Consider the following 19996-nt stretch of genomic DNA (forward strand, 5'->3'; position numbering starts at 1 on the left):
ACTTAAAAAGTACATTTCCTGCATACATATGTAGTTACACAGGCATTCATATACTATGGTTTGAAATTACATGGGAGCTAAGAGAATGAGTTCCTAGTAAGATCAATTTGGGTTAAAATCCTGGTGCCACTACAAGAATTACACTGACTGTGGTCAACCTGTGTGACATGTTCAGGGCTTGGGGAGCTCATCTGTAGGTGAGAACGCCTTCAGGGTTGACTGTGCCCATGTTGCAGAGCACAAAATTCTATTTTCCCTCTGTCTGCTTCATCTGTTTTCATTACGGCTATAATGCTGTTATAAACGCACAAGAATTTGCTTTCTGAGACACAATGTAGCATAGACAGATGTTTGCCAAGTTCTAAATAAAAATCCAAATCCCAGTGGCAACTGTATACCACCAGTGATTGGCATGATACCATCCAAAGACATTCTTGACCCAAGTCTTACTTCTCTCAAGTGGAAATGAGGTAGTGTCTCCTGTTCCCAGGCTGCCTTAAGGTACACCATACAGAAGTACAAAAGGCACCAGTAAGCGTTATTGGGGCTCCAAGTACAAAGGCAACATATTGTTTGTTCACCTTTAGGCAAGGTTGTTTGTAACCCAGCCTTGACACAAAACACTGGCACAAAAGTTGAGTGGCTAAGACAGAGCTAGGGATGGACACCTGGGCCCTCTTGGGGATGGAAGGCACAGTCCTGACTCCTGATCCCAGATGGAGCCTAACTGAGCTCTGTGGACTTGGGGGATGCCTGCATTGCTGTGCTGTGGAATGCAGGGGGAAAAAGACAAATGTGAAGCAGGGGTGATGCTGGGCTGAAAATACTATTTGTTGCCAAGGAAACACTGGGAAGATTTGTGGTGCTATGGTGCTGATTTTAGTAGCTCCTTTCTCTGAGTTTCCCACTGTCCTCGGGTGTGCAGAGGTAACTGTTTACACATCAGCACTTGTGAGGCACAGGGCACTGGGTACCCATGTGTCAATGACAGTCACCATTAACTGGCAGGATGCAAACAAACCACATGGCTTCCAGGCACACAGAGTGTCAACATTTACTGAATGTCATCTGCCTATGATCTATTTGAAAGCTTGGCCATTCAAGAAAGATGCCTCAAGAATCAGCCACAGGGCTACTTTTCTTTGGAACAGTGCTTAAGCAGGAGGCTGCTATCTGCTAGCAGTCCCAGAGCATGAGTGAGCATGCCCAGATGCCTCTCACCACGTGGCAGATAGAGACATTTGCTACACTCCTGCCTATTTGGTCCTCATCAACCTATTTAGAACCCTTAGGGTTGTAGGAGATTCTCTTGCTGATCTTTAGTGAGGATATTATTAAATTCAACTTAAACAGTTCTGTTCACCACAATACTTCTAGGGTGAAAGATTTCACTTGCTCAAGGATAAAAGTGCAGCAAGGACTAAGAAGCTCTGACCATGACATAAGACTGCAGCCCTCAAGAGTGACCTGTGATTTGTGGTCAGGCTAAGTGATCACTTTGGTCTGAGTGCTGGATGCTTTGGAAAGGATTCATGTGTTCTTTAAGCCCACACTCCATGGCAGCTCTAACAAAGTGCATCCAGCTTGTTAAATACTAACAAGAGTGACGAGCACACTCCACTATGCCCACTGTAAACCCAGCAGCTTACAGTGTCCTCAGGTCACTCACACCTTCTGGGGGAACGAGGCCAAATAAGGATCCACTTGGAGGTCAGCTAACTTTCAGAGTACACAGGAGTCACCCTGAGTCTTCCACAGAGGGAAAGTCTCAGGCCAGCATCCTGGCCTCTGTGAAGCCTTGGCAAAGCCACAGCTGAGTGACACTCCTGACATGGCCTAACTGAAATGTACTTTTCCAGACTCAAGTCTGCTGTAAAAAAATGCTACACTGCAAAATAATTGTGTTAAACCAGGAATAGCACATTTGCTTTGTAAATTACAAAACTGGGTAAAGGTTCTCCATGACCTATTTGTCTCAAATGGATTTTCAAGCTTTAACAGGTACTTGTTCTTAGCTCAGAACAAACATTCTTATTTATAGGAACAAAATAAAATCCTACACACACACACACACACACACACACACACACACACACACACACACACACAAATGGAAGCCTGTGACAAACAGATACTCTACGCAATATGCAGACACATTGTCTAATTAAGAATTCTGCTCATTTTAGCACTTCCCAGGAGCCAAGTGAGAACATTTTTACCAAATTCATCAAGACAGAGGCCTTATCTGGCATGCTTTTTATCTTTGACAGAGCAATGTCTAACTTGTTCCCTTCTGACCTTAGCTTCAGGCGCCGAGCCACACCCTCCGTACCACAGTGACAGTTCTAGCCCTTCTTTATATTTCACTGCTCTGGTCTATCCCCTTTTCTGTTCAGATTTTGTTAACACCATATTTTATGGCTTTTCTTGGCATGTTGTTTTTTCAGGGAAGAGATTCAGTATAAATATATTTGAAACCCAGACCAATAAAGCAAGCAAATACTTTTAGATTATGACAGAGAGTGTCTGCTTTTGGCACAGTCAATAGGCAGCATTTCAGAACTGGCTAAATTAAGATAAACTACATCTATTAAAACACCAGGAAAGACTGTTGTCACAAACAGATATAGTCCCTTCATTAGTCCCACACTAGTAAAGAGAGCCTGGTGTAAGATTAGAGTGCATATGTTTAGCGATGTGACATGCAAGTTGGGGATCTGATTACTCCATCTTTTACCATAAAATAAACACAGCCACACACACAGCTCCCAAGAACCCTGAAGGAGTGAACACTTAGGCGTAAAGGTGTGCTTCAAACGTAAGCTATCAGTGTTACAGCTCAGACGCTAAAGAGGTCCCTTCTAGGACAATGACAGCCTAGAGGTTCTCATAACACATCATGACAGTCAGGGCAGCTATGTATCCCCGAAGGGATGCACATCCCAAATAATGGAAGATGGCAGTGGTAATACAGAAAAGATTATTTATAGCAGCTTCATCCTGTACATTAAGATGTAAACATCCTCTTACCCAAAACAGCTAGTGAGAACAAAAAAACAGAAAAACAAGCTTTAGAAATAACTGATTTTTTCAATGCTCTTGCTGAATGGATCCAAATACTAAATGCTGTGACTCAACTTGGTGATGACGAGGTAGCTCTTGAACCAAACTGGTAATAGAGCTGTCAAATACCCAGATGCAGTAAAGCCATGATTAATCAGAAAGCCTGGGCTTTCTGGTTAATTCACTATTACAATTAATCTCTTCTGCTCCACCCACTAGCTTAGAAACCCTGAGTTGAACCACTTTACTTACAAGGCTCAGTAAGTATGAGATGACTTGGGGCATCCATGTCTCAGAAGGTCCATGACAACTGTGAGCTCCATACGGCAGCACCCTAGACAGACTTGGAGTTTGTGTTAAATAAACCATGGACATCATAACTCCACTTAGCTGCCTCCCTTCTATCTTATTTTTCTAAGACAGAGGGGCACTGAAAGTTCCAGGTATGAAGATCTTCCAGTTCTGCAAGTGTCCACACAATGGGTTAGGCAGCCAAAGGAGTTCAGTGGCCTGACTCTCTAGACCGCCCCCACCCTGGAATTACATATCAAGGTCTATTGTTTTGAAGGATGACATATCAGGATCCTATGTATTCTTTATTTGGAATTTTTTCTTGAATAACAAAGGCAAATTACTCATGATAGCTCCAAACTAGGTGCCTTATAGACTTTTTGCAAATGAAATCAAGCAGTACTCCCATATTATGAATTCAAAGTGGCTTGAATCATCTTTCTAAGGGTGTAAGAGTGTTATTTTTTCTGGATACTTGCTAGCATGAAGTAATGGAAGCTGTGAGGGGAAGTCCTTATTCTGACTCTCACTGCTGTGTCACTGTGAAACTATCATTCCCTTTGCAATTTCCCATTACTCTTTGAATATTCCACAGAGGGACTCTCACTTCAGTGCCAAGTCAACACCTCTCATTACTCACAAGTACCACTCAGGGTTAGAGCCATGGCAGGTATCAGTGTCTTGTAAGAACCCATTTCATTGTGTAGTGGCAAAGAGATACTGATTTTCTACTTGGAAAAGGGGTTCTTTGTTAAAAACTTAAAAAATTTAAAGGTTAGAAATTAGGCAAATCCAGATGATAAAGTTTGGGAGACACAATAGTCAAATGAATCTTGTATTTTTAGTGATTTCAAAAGCAATGACAAACATGGTCTAGAAAGAAAACATGTCAACGGGTTGGCAGGATTCGTGATATTCTAGAGCTGTGACCACAGCCTTCTTCCACACCAGGTGATTTCCAGAGTTGGAAGGTGGCAGAAACAGAAAAGCAAAGGAACCAATTTCATGCCATTCTGGACTTCATAAACTCTTGGTGCTATAATTGTGCAAATTATCTGAAACTTAGTAGTCGTTGCTTTAGACCATAACTTTCCAATTCAGGTAGCATCTTCTTAACTGGTCTATACTAATGCCTTACAAAGGCAAACTCAAGTTGTAGAATTCCTGCTTGGTCCTCGGAGCACGTTCCATGACTAAGTTTTGGTTAACTCTCTAGTGAGGATTCAGTGCTATCTGTCAGATCCTCAGATAGTGCGAGGTTTCTTCTACTGTGATGAGCCTGACATTCCACTGCAGGGTTCCTTGGGAGTTTTCCTTTCAGGTCTTGCATGCTCATAGGCATGCCAGGCTGATTTGTAAGAACAAAAAGGGAAGATGAGAAGAGAAAGAAAGCAGAGCTTCTCAAGTGTAGAGACTGGTTTCTTCATCACAGTGGCAGTTAAGATATGTCCTCTCCTTCCCCTGAAGGCAAAGGCAATACGTCCAAAGGGAGATGTCAGACATCATGGTCAGGAGCCTTGCCTTGGGCTTGCCTCAGCCAGATCTGAAGTGTAACAAATGCTCCCACCGTCACATGGAAGAAAAGCTGCCAGAGGTTGCGCAGTTCATAGAGATACATGTTGCACAGACAGATTAAGCCAAAAGTCAGAAATGATTTGACATTCCGCCAGCTGGTGTAGTACACAAGTAAATAACACTGTTTGAAAAATAAAAATGAAAGTTGGTTAGGTTCCAGGAAAAGAATCAAATATGTAACAGATCATAGTAAAACATGAGAAGAAAACAAAAGAATATGCTAATGTAAGCTATTGAAGTTACTCAGTCATGGAAAGTTCATAGCTGGAAGGGAAAGATTTTCCCCCTATTATATCTTCCATTTTCGGGGGTTGGGGGAGGCGTTTTGCATCATATGTTAAATGAAAATACAACCAGGTGACTCTTTTGTAAGACAGACTGGAGAAATTCTCTAAGGTGATAGGGAACCAAGATAAAAACACTGTTGTGCTCTCAGCCTCTGGGCTCTCAGCATGTGCCATCCATACCCAGGAAAGCACAGAAAACTCAACAAACTACAGAGGAAAATTGACTTTCCCCAGAACTTGAGTCTGAGGACTAAAGAAAGCAATAAGTCTCTCTGGTGTTACAAACAGTGAGGTGTAATGGGGAGCTGCAGGAGTTGGACCTTCTTCCTCAGCTGTGACAGAAACAAATAAAGCCATTGTCTTCACTGGGCCTACACTGGAGGAACTAAGTGTTATTAGCATGTTTTCATCATTTAACTTAAAGCAGTTATATCTTGGAAAGATAAACCATAAAGCAGAAAAGGGGACAAAGAATGACAGTGAGTGCTATATTGACAAGTATCCCCCACCCCCTCCAGCCCTAGAATTGTCCCCTTTGTCCTTTCTTTCTCCCCACAACGTGTTAAAAACATGCTTCCTTTGCTTGTCATCCATAGCTCTGAAAGGCAGTGATTTAACTGTCTTGTCCATTCATTTATCTTCAGGGTCCAAAACAGTGTCAAATACATAATAAAGCACTAAACAAAATTCAATGATGGGATAAGTCCTTTTCTAGAACGTGTCTAAAACCTATCATCTAGGAAGTATGAAAATTGTATGTGCTCATGAGGTCTTTAGAAAGAAGCAGGGGTTTCTGTGAACTGCACCCAGGCCTCAGAATGGGAGGATGTAACGATGTTCTTGTCAAACAGTTCTTACATGAGTGAAGATTATTCCACACTTAAAACCAAAGAATGCACACCAGAGTGATGCTTTTAATCCCAGCACTTGAGAGGCAGAGCAGGAGAATCTCTGTGAGTTCAAGGTTAGCATGGTCTAGAAAGTTTCAGGCAAGCCAGAACTACACAGGAAGACCCTACCTGGCTTAAAAACAAACAAACAAACTTTGCTATCTATGTGAAATGAATAAAAGCATTTATCTTATTTGAGTAATTTTTCACTAAGGAATAAAAGTTTAAAGACATTTTTTTCCTTTGAACAAACTTTTGACTTGGAAGAGTTTTGAAATAGCAGAACTGTATTGTTTCCACAGTATCACTGCTATACCACCACAGAACAGTCATCACACTAGGACATGATCACAGTGACTACTGTTAACTGATTTGTCCTGTGTCCCATTAGGGACCTTTTCCCCACCCAGGTTCTGTACTGCACTTAGCTGTCAAGTCTCCTCCATCTGTAATAGCTTCTCAGTCATGACCTTGATAGGCCTGCTAAATATTCATCAGTTATGCAGGACTATATTTCTCAATTTGGATGTGTCCAGTGTTCCAAGATTGAGTTAAGCATATGTAATTTTGCCAAGAACAACACAGAGGTGCCAGACCGTATGTTTTATCAGTGCTGTCAATTTGGACCCCTTGATTGGAATGTATGCCATCCACTGATGACTCTGCCTGCATCAGTTATTATCATGGTGTTTGCTTAACAGTGATTTAATAGTGCCTTTTTAGCTCCATCATTCTTTCTACGCTAATTAATTGGAATTCTACTGTAAAGAAAAGCTTTTCTTGCAATAAAAATAATTGATGATTCTTAAGTTTTTCAAAAGTAATGCAGAAAAAAGATATTTTGTAATGCAGAGATGTTGATACTATCTCGATCAAACTTTCTATAAAAATTTTCTCTAAACTGAAAACAATAAAAAAGAAAAACCTTGAAATAGTGAGAGAGAGAAAAACAAAACCAACATGGTAAGCAGCACTGTAAGTACGATAGGTGGTCTTTTCCTTTTGAACTTGTTTCACAGTTGAAGCAAAATGTATTGTAACAGTCTCTGATGTATTCTGGGATATATGTGGAAGAAATAAACAAAAGTATTATAGAGGAGGAAGATAAAACATCTAGGGAAACAAGATGTCTACATATCACTAAACATAAAGTGATGACAACAGAAGAAAATGACAAATATCTATTTGTTATCTACAGTAACCATTTTAAAATTCTTAAGATATTTTTAAATACTATAAATAAAACTGAAATGGAGTTCTTTTGTTTATTTATTTTGTTTTTCGAGACAAGGTTTCTCTGTGTAATAGCCCTAGCTGTCTTAGAACTTTCTTTGTAGACCAGGCTGGCCTCAAACTCAGAGATCCATCTGCCTCTGCCTCCTCAGTGCTGGGATTAAAGGCGTTGCCCCCACACCTGGCTGAATTATAATTCTTAAAATTTCAAATACTCTATAGAAAGAGAAATATTTTAATAAAAAACAACAAAACATAAGGCCTAATATATCTACAATTATACTAAATGTAAATGGCTTACATACCGCAAACAGAAGAGACTGGCAAAGTGGACTAAAAAAATTTTTTTTGCTGTCTATTAGAAAATTGCATCAAATGAGAGAGGCAAATTAAAAGTAAAAAGATGGAAAAGGATAAGTTATGCACCTTAATCAAAAAAGGAGGAGTACTTATAATAGTATAAATATCAAAACATTTTAATGTTGGAGGATGGCCTGGTGTGTTTTGATGCTAACTAATAAAAAGCCACACACCTGGGCAGGGCAAATTGAGATAGGCATGGCTAAGGTTCCCAGGCTGAGAGGGACAAAGAAAATTCTGGGAAGAAGGAGGGATACTGGAGAAGAAATAGGAGAGGAAGGTCGCCATGGCTTAGATGAAAGAGAATCACGTGGCCGGCATAGATGGAGACTTGGCCCAGATGATGATAATTAGCAGGTATTTGGAATTATGGATGGCAGATAGCTTGATAGAAGTTATTAGAAACAGATGGCATTGGATTGAGGCACGAATCCCATGCCTGTCCCACTATGGGAAGTAGTTTAGAGGATTAATGTCTGTCCTGCCCCAGGTTAACTAAGGCTATTTTAAAATATAAGCGATGTTGGTGTCTTGATTGATTGCTAGCAGGTTTACTGAAGTAATAATAATTATAGGCCCGATAATAAACAATTATTAGGTCATACAGATAATTTATAAACAACCTTTTTGAGGCTAAGAAGACGATGATGAATGAGTCAAACTGCCAAGACACCAAAGCAACCCTAAATTTGTATGAACAAAAACACATAGCTTCAAAACATACGAGACAAACCAGAACTGAAATGAAACTAGAAAAGTTCACAATTTGACTCCTAACCAAGAGCAGAAATCAACAAATTGAAAACATAAAAGGGAGGAAAAACACTGATAGAATGAATAGCTGGTTCAACCAGTGAACCAGAAACTGACAAGACCAACAGTGACAATATAAATTACCAACATTAGAAAAGAAACAATATCATCATAAAAATTGCAGATATAAAAAAGATTAAGAGATATAATTACCAAATCTACACATATAAATTAGATAAAATGGACCACTTCCACAAACCTGCCAAACCAACATAATTTCATCCATTGAAATAGAAAATATGAATCATTCTCTAACTATTAAGATGGCATATAGCTAGGATAATAAAGACCAGATGATTGTGGTAGAAGGATGGTAGATCCAAAGAACACAATTCAGAAGCCAGAAAGAGTCTCACAAGAAAAAAAAAGAAAGAAATGCAAAAGCAATTCAGTGGAAGAAAACAGTCTGATAAAGAAATGGTGCTGGAGCACTTAGTCATGTATAAACAACTAGAAAGAAACCTCTCAACTTTAGTCTCATATCATATATAAAATGTAAAACAAAAATAGCCTGAACTTACATATAAATCATAAAGCTACAAAATTTAGGAAACAAAAGAAAACAGCAATCTTCAGGGCCTGCTTAGCCATCTCTCTGTCCCTGAAGCTGGTTCATAAATATTTTTATGTATACTGTATATTTAGCCATATATACAGAGATTATGGAAGTGTTATAAAATGTTAACTGATCAATTTAATAAAAATTTAAACTTATTCTGCAAAAGAACCTAGGATAGACAAATTATTTACCAAAAAAAGGATGTCATAAGATACATATGTGACAAAGGCTACTGTGTAAAACATATTATTTAAAACAAAAACAACAACAAAAAACTCTTTTAAGAAAGTGCCCAAAAAAGTTTTTAAAAAATTCAATCAGAAAAAAGGCAAGAGATACAAACAGCTATTTCACTTAAGAGGATACACAGATAAGACATAAGCACATTAATCATCAAGGGACTCCAAAGTAAAAATCATGATGAATACTACTGTAACTATTAATACCTAAAGCACAGTGACAACCCCAAATGCTAGTGAAGCTACAGAGAAAGGGTGGGAATATACAGCATGATTAAAGAAAGTTTTCTATTGAAGCTAAGCATGAAGTGTCCACATGACCCAATAGTTGTACTTTTGAGTATGTAACACAGAGTGATAAAGACATAGCCCCACAAAGGCCTATATATGAGCCAAACATGGTGACACATTCCTGTAACCCTAGCATGATGCTAAGACAGGAGAATAGGGCTTGAGCTTGAGCTATTCAGTAAAGCCCTGTCTCAAAACAAAACAAAACAGAAAGCACTATGTAACACCTTGCATGAATCTCCAGAGAATTATGCTGAGTAAGAAAAGGCCACTCACACAAGGTTATGGTTAAACTGAGTATCCACATCATTCCCTTCCCAAATATGTACACTGAAGACCAACCGCCCGTGTGGGAATATTAGCAAGTAAGCCTTTAGGAAGTTGCTAGATCTAGATGGTATATAACTCCTATACTGGATTAATGGACTTAAAAAGAAGAGAGACTAGCACTTTCTCTGCCGTGTAAAGACATAGTCAGCAGGCAGCCTTCTCTAGGACAGGAAGAAGTGTATCTACCAATATCTTGACCTTGGACATCCTAGACTCTGGAACTACAAGAAATAAACAGCTATTGTTCAAGCCTCCTCCTAGTATATGTTAGTTTGGTAGAGCTGCCTGAACTGGCGTCTATGTACTGTGTAGTTCCATTTACATAACACAGAAGGCATTAGGAGGGATCCTTTTGGTGACAAGAATATTCTTTATCTTGTTTGTATCAGTATCAACACACTACTTGTGATATTGTATTATGTTTTTCAGGCAGGTACCTCAGGGAAAGCCAGGTAAACAGAATGTATAGGATTTCTCCTATTATTCCATGTGTGGCCACAATTTTCATAAAAGGCTTTAGCAAGAAAGACAAATGTATATATATGTTTATATATGTTTATCTGAAGCTTGTGTGTGTGTGTGTGCACATGCACGCTGCATGGAAGATATCTGTGAGTATAGGTGGGTACACATGTGCCAAGGCATGTGTGTGATGGTCAGAGTACAACTTTTGGAGTCAATTCTTTCCTTCCACCTTTATTTCTTTGCATATAGATGTTTATGTGTATGCGTGTGAACAACCACATATGGGGGTCAGAGGACAATGCTTCGGGAGTTAGTTCTCTTCTCCTAACTTGTTTTGAGGCAGGGTTTTTCTCTTTATTTATTCTCTTATTTCAGCAGCTTCTGTTTAAATTTTATGATTGTTTTAGCAGTGTGGGTCCCACAACATACACATGCCACAGAGTATGTATGCTCATCAGAGGACACATTTGTCTAATTGTTTCTCTCCTACTTTTACACAGAATCAGAGATCAGACTCAGGCTTTGACCTACTTAATCGCCTCTCTGGCTCCTAGGCTTACTTCATAGACATCTCTATACATACTGTATGTCCATCCATATAAAGAGATGTTACTAACAGATGATTCTGGGTACACAAGTCTTTCCATTGTTCTGTAGGTTTGGCAGCTTTGAAAGGAAAACACTTAAGTTTAGAAGTGAAATAGTCTCTAGTCTCCACTGACCCTCTTTGTTTGAAACACAGAATCAGAAGCAGTGCCCCCGGCTGAGCTCTGGGGTCCATCAGCTCTGGCGTCCTCAGGAAAGGGCAACCAGGCCTGTAGTGGTAGACTTAAGAGATCTGACCGAACTCACTTAAACATATCCGGACAACTAGAAACACAACAATAAAAATAGTGAAATGTAACTGCAAAAAATTAGTCATCACTCTGCTCAGTAATTTTGGAAAGCAGGAACCTTAATGCCCATCTATGTGACGGAAACTGGTTTGCTTCTCCTTTTTAACTGTTTAAAATTTATTATTTTTAAAAACTTGTAAATAAAATATATATCATATACCAATATTAACCAAACTCAAAGTCTATCATCTCAATGAACTTCTACATAGTTAGAATAGCCACTGTGAAGCTGTGGAGCCTCACATTGGGTTTTACATTTTTTTCTTAAAACAAGAATTTATTTACTTCTCGAGTGATACCTGAGTGACAGCACTCTACCATCAAGCAGCTCTTCCAACTGCTGTAGGCTGTTCTGGGTGATGTAAAGTGTGCCTGGCAATCAAGAGCATTGTTGTGGAGTAACACAGGTAAAGGTGCATATCACTAACTAGCTGAAAGAACGGTCTAGACCTCAGTGAACAACATAGTGCGGATAAAAGATTAGTGTGGGGCTCTCTGTGCTGCCTTAATGGTACAATGGATGTATAAGGCTTAGTGAAACACAAACAGTCAATAACTCTCCACTATGACTAGGCACCAAACTACCTTTGTAAAGCAAAACAACCAAAGCTTTACCTTTACAAGAGCTACCAGTCATGAAACTATGAAAGCCAACACCTCACATTAGAATCATGAGATAGCAGTTATAAAACTGTACCTTTATAGCATCATAAAAATTATACAAATTAGGGCTGGTGACTTACTCAGGCACAGAGGTAGTTGACATAAGAGAATGAAGCTGGGCTCTAATGCTAAGCTTTAGCTTTGACTCCTCCCCTTTCCTGGTTATGCTGTTTCGGGACAGTACTGGGAGTGCTTCTATTCTGTTTTTGGGTTTTGTTTTTTTTTTTTAAACAAATGAGGCAATATCATGTATGATGGGTGTAGGATTAAAGTGGGAAACCCACAAAAGAACGCTGTCTAAACTTAAGCACTATGTTCCACTAACAAACACATGGCTTCTCATTACCTGTACAAAATGTCACTTGCCCTAATGGAACCTGTCAAATTTAATAAGACTCTTAAAGATAACATTAAGAAAATTTAAAGATTTTAAAAAGTGAAACCTCTAAAAGTAAAATTCATAATATATGTTTATGTAAAGCTCAAATATCCATCAAAGAATTTTGCCAAGGAGTTGTACAGAATTTTGGATAGTCTTAGGTGCACACAGAGCTTTACATCTTCCTACCTTTTCTTTCTTTTCCTTTATAAGCCAAAGGAATAAGCCACTTATGAACGTTAGGTTAAGGGGCCCTGCTAGCTTCTTATGTTCTAACAAACTCATTCCTGAGTTTGGGTCACTGTCACATGGTCATTCCTCCCATTCCTTCTGTGACCAGTCTCCGTACCAGCCAGGCATAGAACGTGCCCTCCTTTAAGTGCTGGCTAGTCTTCCGTCTCAGCAGGGATATGTCACTACCTTGCTGTTATTGCCATAGCTTAGGGTCCCTTTATTTTCCATCTGAATTACTACAATCCTCTCCCAACTAGTCTCCTAACTGCCAGTCTCTCTGCTCTTACAATGCATCTTACTCACCTCTTCTAAAAAATCAGCGCTACTTAAAACTTCTAAAATGTAGTTTTGGAGTGTCGCTCCCTGTCCAACAGTTTCTCCAGGGCACCAAACCCTCTGGCTCTGACTAGAAGATCTAGAAGCAGCCTTTCTGCCACAGGCACATGGCAAGGCACTTCTGATATTACATCACAGAGGAAAGGCTAAAAGTAAGTCCACTGGGAACTTCTGTCCACAACTCAAGACTGGAGTATACGTTACAAAGATAACAGAGGCTCAAATTAAAAGAGAGGCGAAGAACTCAGACACCATTTTTATGTATTTTAAATACATGGGCAATAATAAGACAACACCTGAAACAAGCAGTAATGGAAAAGTGTTTGTTACAAATGAGAGGAAACCTACCTGGTAAAGGCAGGCTGCTGTTCCAAGGAAAAACGCAATGATGTAATTAAGATCCTCACCGTCACTCTATAAAAAACAAATAAACATTACCTTTTTGCTGGTACCATCTAGTTAAAAGAAAAAAAAACACCTAGCAGGATAGGATATGAAAATGTTTGTGCACACTCATTATAGAGTGGTACAGGGGTTCAATCATTAGCACCACATGATGACTCAAAGCTGTACCTCCAGTTCTAAGGATCCAATGCCTCCTGACCTTCATGTACACCAGGCACACATAGACATACATGCAGACCACGATAAAGTTAAATTTAAAAGACAGAGGAATGGGAAATTGAGGAGACTGCAAGCATTCTCTATGTGTTGGCCTCACTTATCAATGGCATTTCACTCCAGTGAAGATGAGAAACACCAGGGAAAAGTTCTCTCCTTCATAATACAGAAAGTCTCTTCTTCCTCATAAAGCCACATAAAAATGACCAAGTTCCTCCTGTTCATTAAGGGTCACCACTTAAATACAAACTGACAAATTTTACTACCCAGAAGCACATAAATGAATTGTTCAATAAAGTAACTTGACATGATAAATAAACTGGGGTGACTGAGACGCTACTGTCCACTAGAGTGTGCTAAATCCCAACGAGAAAGATCAGGGCTGGCTATAAAGCATCTGAGCTGGAAAACGGAAAGAAGAACAGCTAGAGTTGAACAGACAACCACTCCTGCTATCCTTGGTTCCTGCACAGTATCAGCATTCAACGTTCCCTACTGTATGTATGGCACAACAAAAAGTCCAGGCAGGAGGAGTAAGGGGATGTCTTCCATGCAGGAACATTCTACTATGCCCCTTTTCTGATTTTAGAAAAAATAAATTTCTTTTTCCTAAGGGTCTCATTATATAGCCCAGGCTGGCCTCAAATGCTCAATGCCCTTTTTTCAGCTTCCTAAATGCTGTGATTACAAGACTGTGCCACCAAACCCATGGGAGTGGAGGGATCATTATGTAACAGAAATAAGAGCAAATTGCTTTAGTGCAGCTGATTGGGTACAGAACAGTCCACAAGGCAGCGGCTTATCCTAAGTGAGATCTTGAACAGAAACCATTAATTTTCCTGGGATGTTCAGGCCAGCAGGGAGAAAGGAGAACTAACATGAAGCTTTTCCATTTTTATAATTCAAAGACTCTGCTTACATTTTTAGTCCTTTTTCCTAATTATAAAACTTTTGTTTAAGTAGGGCAGTAGTGGCACACACCTTTAATCCAGCACTCGGGAGGCAGAGACAGGCCTGAAGCCAGGCTGGTCCACAGAATGAGTTAGTTCCAGGACAGCCAGAGCTATAGAAAGCCTGTCTCGAAAAACAAAACACACACACACACACACACACACACACACACACACACACACAAATTATATCCACTGTAGAAAATTATGGGGGACACAGATTATAAAAGAAACGCACATATTTAAAATCTTACATAAAGGAAAACTGTTAACTGTTCATGTGTTTCTGGTTTTTTCTCTACCTCTCCCTACCCTCCATCTCCACCATCTCCATACTTTGCATGCTGCTCTTTGGTACTTTGGTTGTATCATAAACACTTTTCAAACACAGTAAATATTCCTCAACCACAGAATATGTGAAAGAATATACAGCCTTTCAGTGTATAACAGGACCTAATTACTATCTTATAGCATAATGTTTTTTCTCTAAACTTAGACTAGCCTGTGCTTAAATCTTTATTCACAAGCTGTATTGCTTAACTCATTTGTTCATTTGAAAAACAGAAGTAGATCATTTCTGTTGTAACTATTCCAAACAATTGTACAGTCTGAGAACCTTAGGACCCTGGTGCTTCATAGTCTGCGGGCTTGTGGGATCTAAGCCTCCATCCTGCCCTCAGGGAAGATGAGGCCCAATGCAACCAACCTATCTGAAGTCACTGAGCTAGTTGCTGGCAAGAGGTCACAGTCTCCTGATTTCCAGGGCAGCATTTCTACTGCTGTCACAGGATTCATTTTCTAATTCTCCATATGAAAATTACTTCTGGTTTGACATCAGTCTAATTATCATTGTTTCAAAATGATCTTTGGAAGAACTCATGCAGTATAAACACAGTGGTAAAAGCTTATGCACTGCTGTGGTGTCAACTCACAACAACCTTATTAACAACTCTAAACTCAGAACAAAGCTAGGAAGCAAGTGCAAATAATCTAATTTACACATTACTATAAACATGAAATCAAATTTACCAACTTAAAATATATATACTCACACAACAAAGAAAAATTTTGGTGCCAAACATTTTAATAAATCCCTATCACTCTAAGAAGTAGTTAGTAATCTAGAATAAACAAGTTTATGTCATGTCTTATTTCTTCATTTTCTACACTTTATTTGTATGTGTGTATGAACACACATATAGGCATGCACATACACATGCCACAGCACACATATGGAGGTCAGAGGAAAACTTCTAAAAGTCAGTTCTTTTCCTTCTACCCTGGTGGTCCAGGAATCTAACTCAGAAATTAGACTTGGCATCAAGAGGCATCTCACGAGCCCATCTATCTGGACTCTTTTAATGACAATGACAATACATGGGAATGTTTATTCATTTGAGTCTTCGGATTTAAATATGCCACAAGCACAAAGTAGCATACTACAAGATAAACGTTGCAACCATTTTTAGTATTCAGAGTGTTTATAAATCAAGGTTATAAAACTGCAAACTTTTAATTAGTACCTATATATACGATTCACAATCAGGAAATGAATATTATTCACTAGATTTAAAATTATAATTTTCAAATAAATTCTTAACTTTCTTTCTTTCTTTCTTTTTTAGGTTTTTCAAGACAGGGTTTCTCTGTGTAAACAGTCCTGGCTGTCCTAGACTTGCTTTTGTAGACCAGACTGGCCTCGAACTCACAGCGATCCACCTGCCTCTGCTTCCCAAGTGCAGGGATTAAAGGCGTGCACCACCACACCCGGCAATTTTCTTTCTTTTTTAACAACAGGGTTTAACTACATAGTCCTGAATGGTCTGAAACTCACTATGTAGATCAGGCTTGCCTGGAACTCAAAGATCCTGAAGGCATGTGCCATCAGACGCAGCAAATAAATCCTTTACTCATAAGTCAAGTTTTATAGAAATATGGAGGCTGTTGACTCTTGAACTGCCTTCCTCTTTCACCAGCAAGATCTGAATAGCTCCACTTAGATAATTCTTAATATTTTTACAAAATTCTACAGAGAAGACAGCTTCAGGAAGATCTATTTAACTTGTGATTTAAAGAGATTGTTCCTAACAGAAAATGCACTGATAAACCAGAGAGGAGACTAGAGCCAAGTCTAATGGCTTTAGTGAAGAAAAAATTGACTTTTCATCCCATATAAGCTGTGAACAATAAGAAGTCTGAGGGAAATAAAAGTGACCAACATCAGGTCATTGTCCCACAAAAGTTTTACCTGTATCTGGATTTTTGGTACTTGAAAATCTACCCATTAAACTAGAGTAACAAGATGTTATTTTTAAGTTTTTTCTTCTGTCTACCGCAGAGTAAGTGTTTGCATTGCTGAGGATTAAACACAGGGTTCTCTTACAACTAGGCAAGTGCTCTATCATTCAGTTATACGCCTAGCCAAACACTTGTTTTGATGAGCAATTTTTACTTGGTTCAAAGTAAAAACAACCGATGAAGAGGCACTTAGTGAAGCCTTGCTGCCACTCCGTTACCAGTTCCCACCATGTTTATTACTTGCCTATCTTTCCAGAGCTTATTTATGCAAATTAAAGCATGCCATTATTCAACCAGACAATTCTTGGGGGTATGTGGTTGGGGATGGGGGGGGACAGTTAGCCAGGGCTAGTAGGTACAAGGTCAATAGATCTGGCTAGTATTTCACTGGCTTTCTCAAAATTGCTCTGAGAGGGCACAAAAGGACCTTAAGACACAGATCAGTGTCCTGAGCCCTGCTCAATTCTAATTGCGGCATTAATGCCCTCACTTGGCTTATGCAGGGGGGAAGGCTCAGGCCCCCACAGGCAAAAAGGAGCCCAATCCATGCTTCAAAGAGCAAGCTGGGCTCAACAGGTTGAACTTTTAACTGCTGCCAAATAGAGTTGCACCTCACTGAAGAACTTCAAAGCATTAAAGCTCAAGATAAGTACATGTCTCCCTTTCTAGTTTTCCTTGGACTTATCATCAAAGAGAAAGTCTTTGTTTTACTCTTGGCTTTTAAAATATGTGTGTGTGTGTGTGTGTGTGTGTGTGTGTGTGTGTGTATTGGAGACATGGTCTCAGTATGTCATCCTGACTGGTCTGAAACTCAAGAAAAATTCACCTGCCTCTGCCACCCAAGTGCTATATTAAAGGAATATGCCACAAGCCCAACTAAAATAGATTTTATAGATTAGCCTTAGGCATACAGAAAACTGAATAGAGAGTCTTTATATATCCCCCTAATTCCCTGCTCAGTTTCTACCAACAACTAGAATTGGTGTGGCGCACTGATCACAAATGCTGAGCCAGTACTGACTCATTGTTACTGACTAAATTCCACTCTCCCTGTTGCAGGTTCTGTGGTTTGGGCAAATGCACAATGGCAAGCACCTAACATTACAGCCACACAGCACCATTTCACAGCTCTCAGGCTGTGCACACTCACCTCTTTTCCCACCCTGGCAACCACAGACTTGCTGTCTATAGGTCTGCCTCTTGCACAAAGTGTCCAGGTTGTTGTTTTTCACACTGACTGCTCTCATCAAGCAAAATACTCTTCAGAGGCCTCCATGTCTTTTTGTGATAGACAGCCATTTCTTCTATTACTGAGTGGTAGTCTACTGTGTGGATTACTACCATTTACCACTCATCTTCCATAGTTACTTCCTTGATATTATGCTTAAGTTGACATAAACATCCACATGTTGGAAGTGCTCTACCTACTTGGTGAGAGACCTTTAAGAGCACTATTGCTAGATGACAGAGTAAAGCTATGTTTAGCTCTGTGAGAAGCAGCCCAACTGTTTCGCACTCCCACTTAGGAGCAAATCAGAGTTCTTTTGTTCCATATCTTCATCAGCATCAGAAGCATCAGCTGGCAGGACTGGAGGCATGTTTTAAGAGGTGTTTAGTGGCATCACCTTTTAAATTTGCAGTTCTTTAATGACATGTGATGTCCAGCATCTTTTCACATGCCTGACTGTCATCCTCAGTATCTTCTGTGGTGAGGTTTTCTACTGATCTTTTGGCCACTATTAATAGGTTGGTTTGCATTCTTAGTTTTGAGTTTTAAGAGTTCTTTATGTATTTTAGAATTACCCTCCCACCTCCTTAAAGATGTCTTTCTATTTATGTGTGCATAGATATGAATTATGAGTGCTCAGGTGCTCCTGGAGGCCAGAGGAATCTGTCAGATTCCCTGGAGTTGGAGTTACAGACAGTTGTGAGCCACTCAAGATGGGTCCTGGGAACTGAACTTGGGTCCTCCAGAATAGTAATAGTAATAAGCACTCTTACATGAAGAGCCATCTCTCCAGCTCTGTAGAGTCAAGTCCCTTTATCATATAGGTTTCTCAAGTATCTTTTCCTAGGCTGTGGCTTTTTAAAATTCTCTTAACAGTGTTTTTTCACATAAAAGACTTTGCTAGGTTTAGTGATGTTTAACAGCATGTTTCTTTCACAACACTAGGGGTGCTGTACCTAAAAACTCATTTACAGATTCTAGAAAAACACACTTGTTTCTTATGCTACTTTTTTCTTTTTTAATTTATAAATTTTAAGCTTTGTTCTTTACGTTTGGGTCTATGTCCCACTCTGAATTCCTGTTTAATCAACTGTATTTATTATCTATAGATTTATTCCTTAGCATGGGTTTCCAGTTGTCCCATCGTTAAAATGACTGTCCATTCTCCACTGACTTGCTTTGGCTCTTTTATCAAAGATCAGGTAGCTATATAGATGTAAATTAATGTAAGTTTATCTCTAAGCTCTTGATTCTGTCATGATGATTTACTGTTTATTCTTTTGCCAATACCACACTGTCTTAATTACTATAGCTCTACAGTAAGTCTTAATGCTGGACAATGTGGGCCCCCACTTTTGTTCATCAACACCGTATAGGCCATCTGGGTATGAAACAGTAATAGTCTGTCCCTCACTCAGGGCTTCTAAAACCCTTGTAAATAAAGATGATGGAAAAAAATAATTTGTTCCTTTTAGTGCTGTCACAGAACCCCCAAGACTTAGGAAATTTAGTTTCTTGAATTATAGAAGGATTTGACACAGAATTCCCATATCTCTTGGAAATTCCTATGTAAGGAGGATGGCTTTTGTTCTGAAGCAACTCCTGACAGACTCCCAGGTCCGTACTGGGTACCAGAAAAGACCATGGTTAGATGCAGCCTAACCAGTCTTCCAGGAGGAGAGAACAACTAAGCTGATAACCAAGCATATCTCCTCACAACTCTCTACCACAAGGAGTGTGGAGAACTTCTAGGCTGGTGGACATCTACCTTCAAGGAAGGCGACAGACACATCCAGCTCCACCAGGACAGAAACCCATGTCAAGAGCCTTCCCAACCTCTCCCATGTACCTCTTCACCCATCTGTATCCTTTGAAATATCCTTTATAATTAACAGCCAAATGTGTTTCTGAGTCCAGAAACCATTCCAACAAATGACTGCACCAAGAGAGAGAAAGTGCCCAGACCTCTGACTTACATCTGATGCCCTTCGTACA

The 19996-nt window shown here is 39.5% G+C and overlaps 1 protein-coding gene across 2 annotated transcripts in view; it reads right to left on the bottom strand.

Moving 5' to 3' along the window:
• Positions 1–3706: 3706 nt before the first annotated feature.
• The window catches only part of Sec22a (SEC22 homolog A, vesicle trafficking protein), a 56153-nt gene continuing 39863 nt past the window's right edge, over positions 3707–19996 (bottom strand). Inside the window, exons 6-7 of one of the 2 annotated variants that reach the window (XM_051149856.1) lie at positions 13253–13318; positions 3709–5050 (exon numbers count right to left, since the gene is read on the bottom strand). In XM_051149856.1, the coding sequence (XP_051005813.1) occupies positions 4850–5050; positions 13253–13318 (267 nt within the window). In that variant the 3' untranslated portion in view covers positions 3709–4849. Of the gene's footprint in view, positions 5051–13252; positions 13319–19996 lie in introns of both variants that reach the window. The other variant, XM_051149857.1, reaches the window with a different exon arrangement.

Source organism: Acomys russatus, chromosome 8 (genome assembly GCF_903995435.1).
Source record: "Acomys russatus chromosome 8, mAcoRus1.1, whole genome shotgun sequence".
Classification (NCBI taxonomy): domain Eukaryota; kingdom Metazoa; phylum Chordata; class Mammalia; order Rodentia; family Muridae; genus Acomys; species Acomys russatus.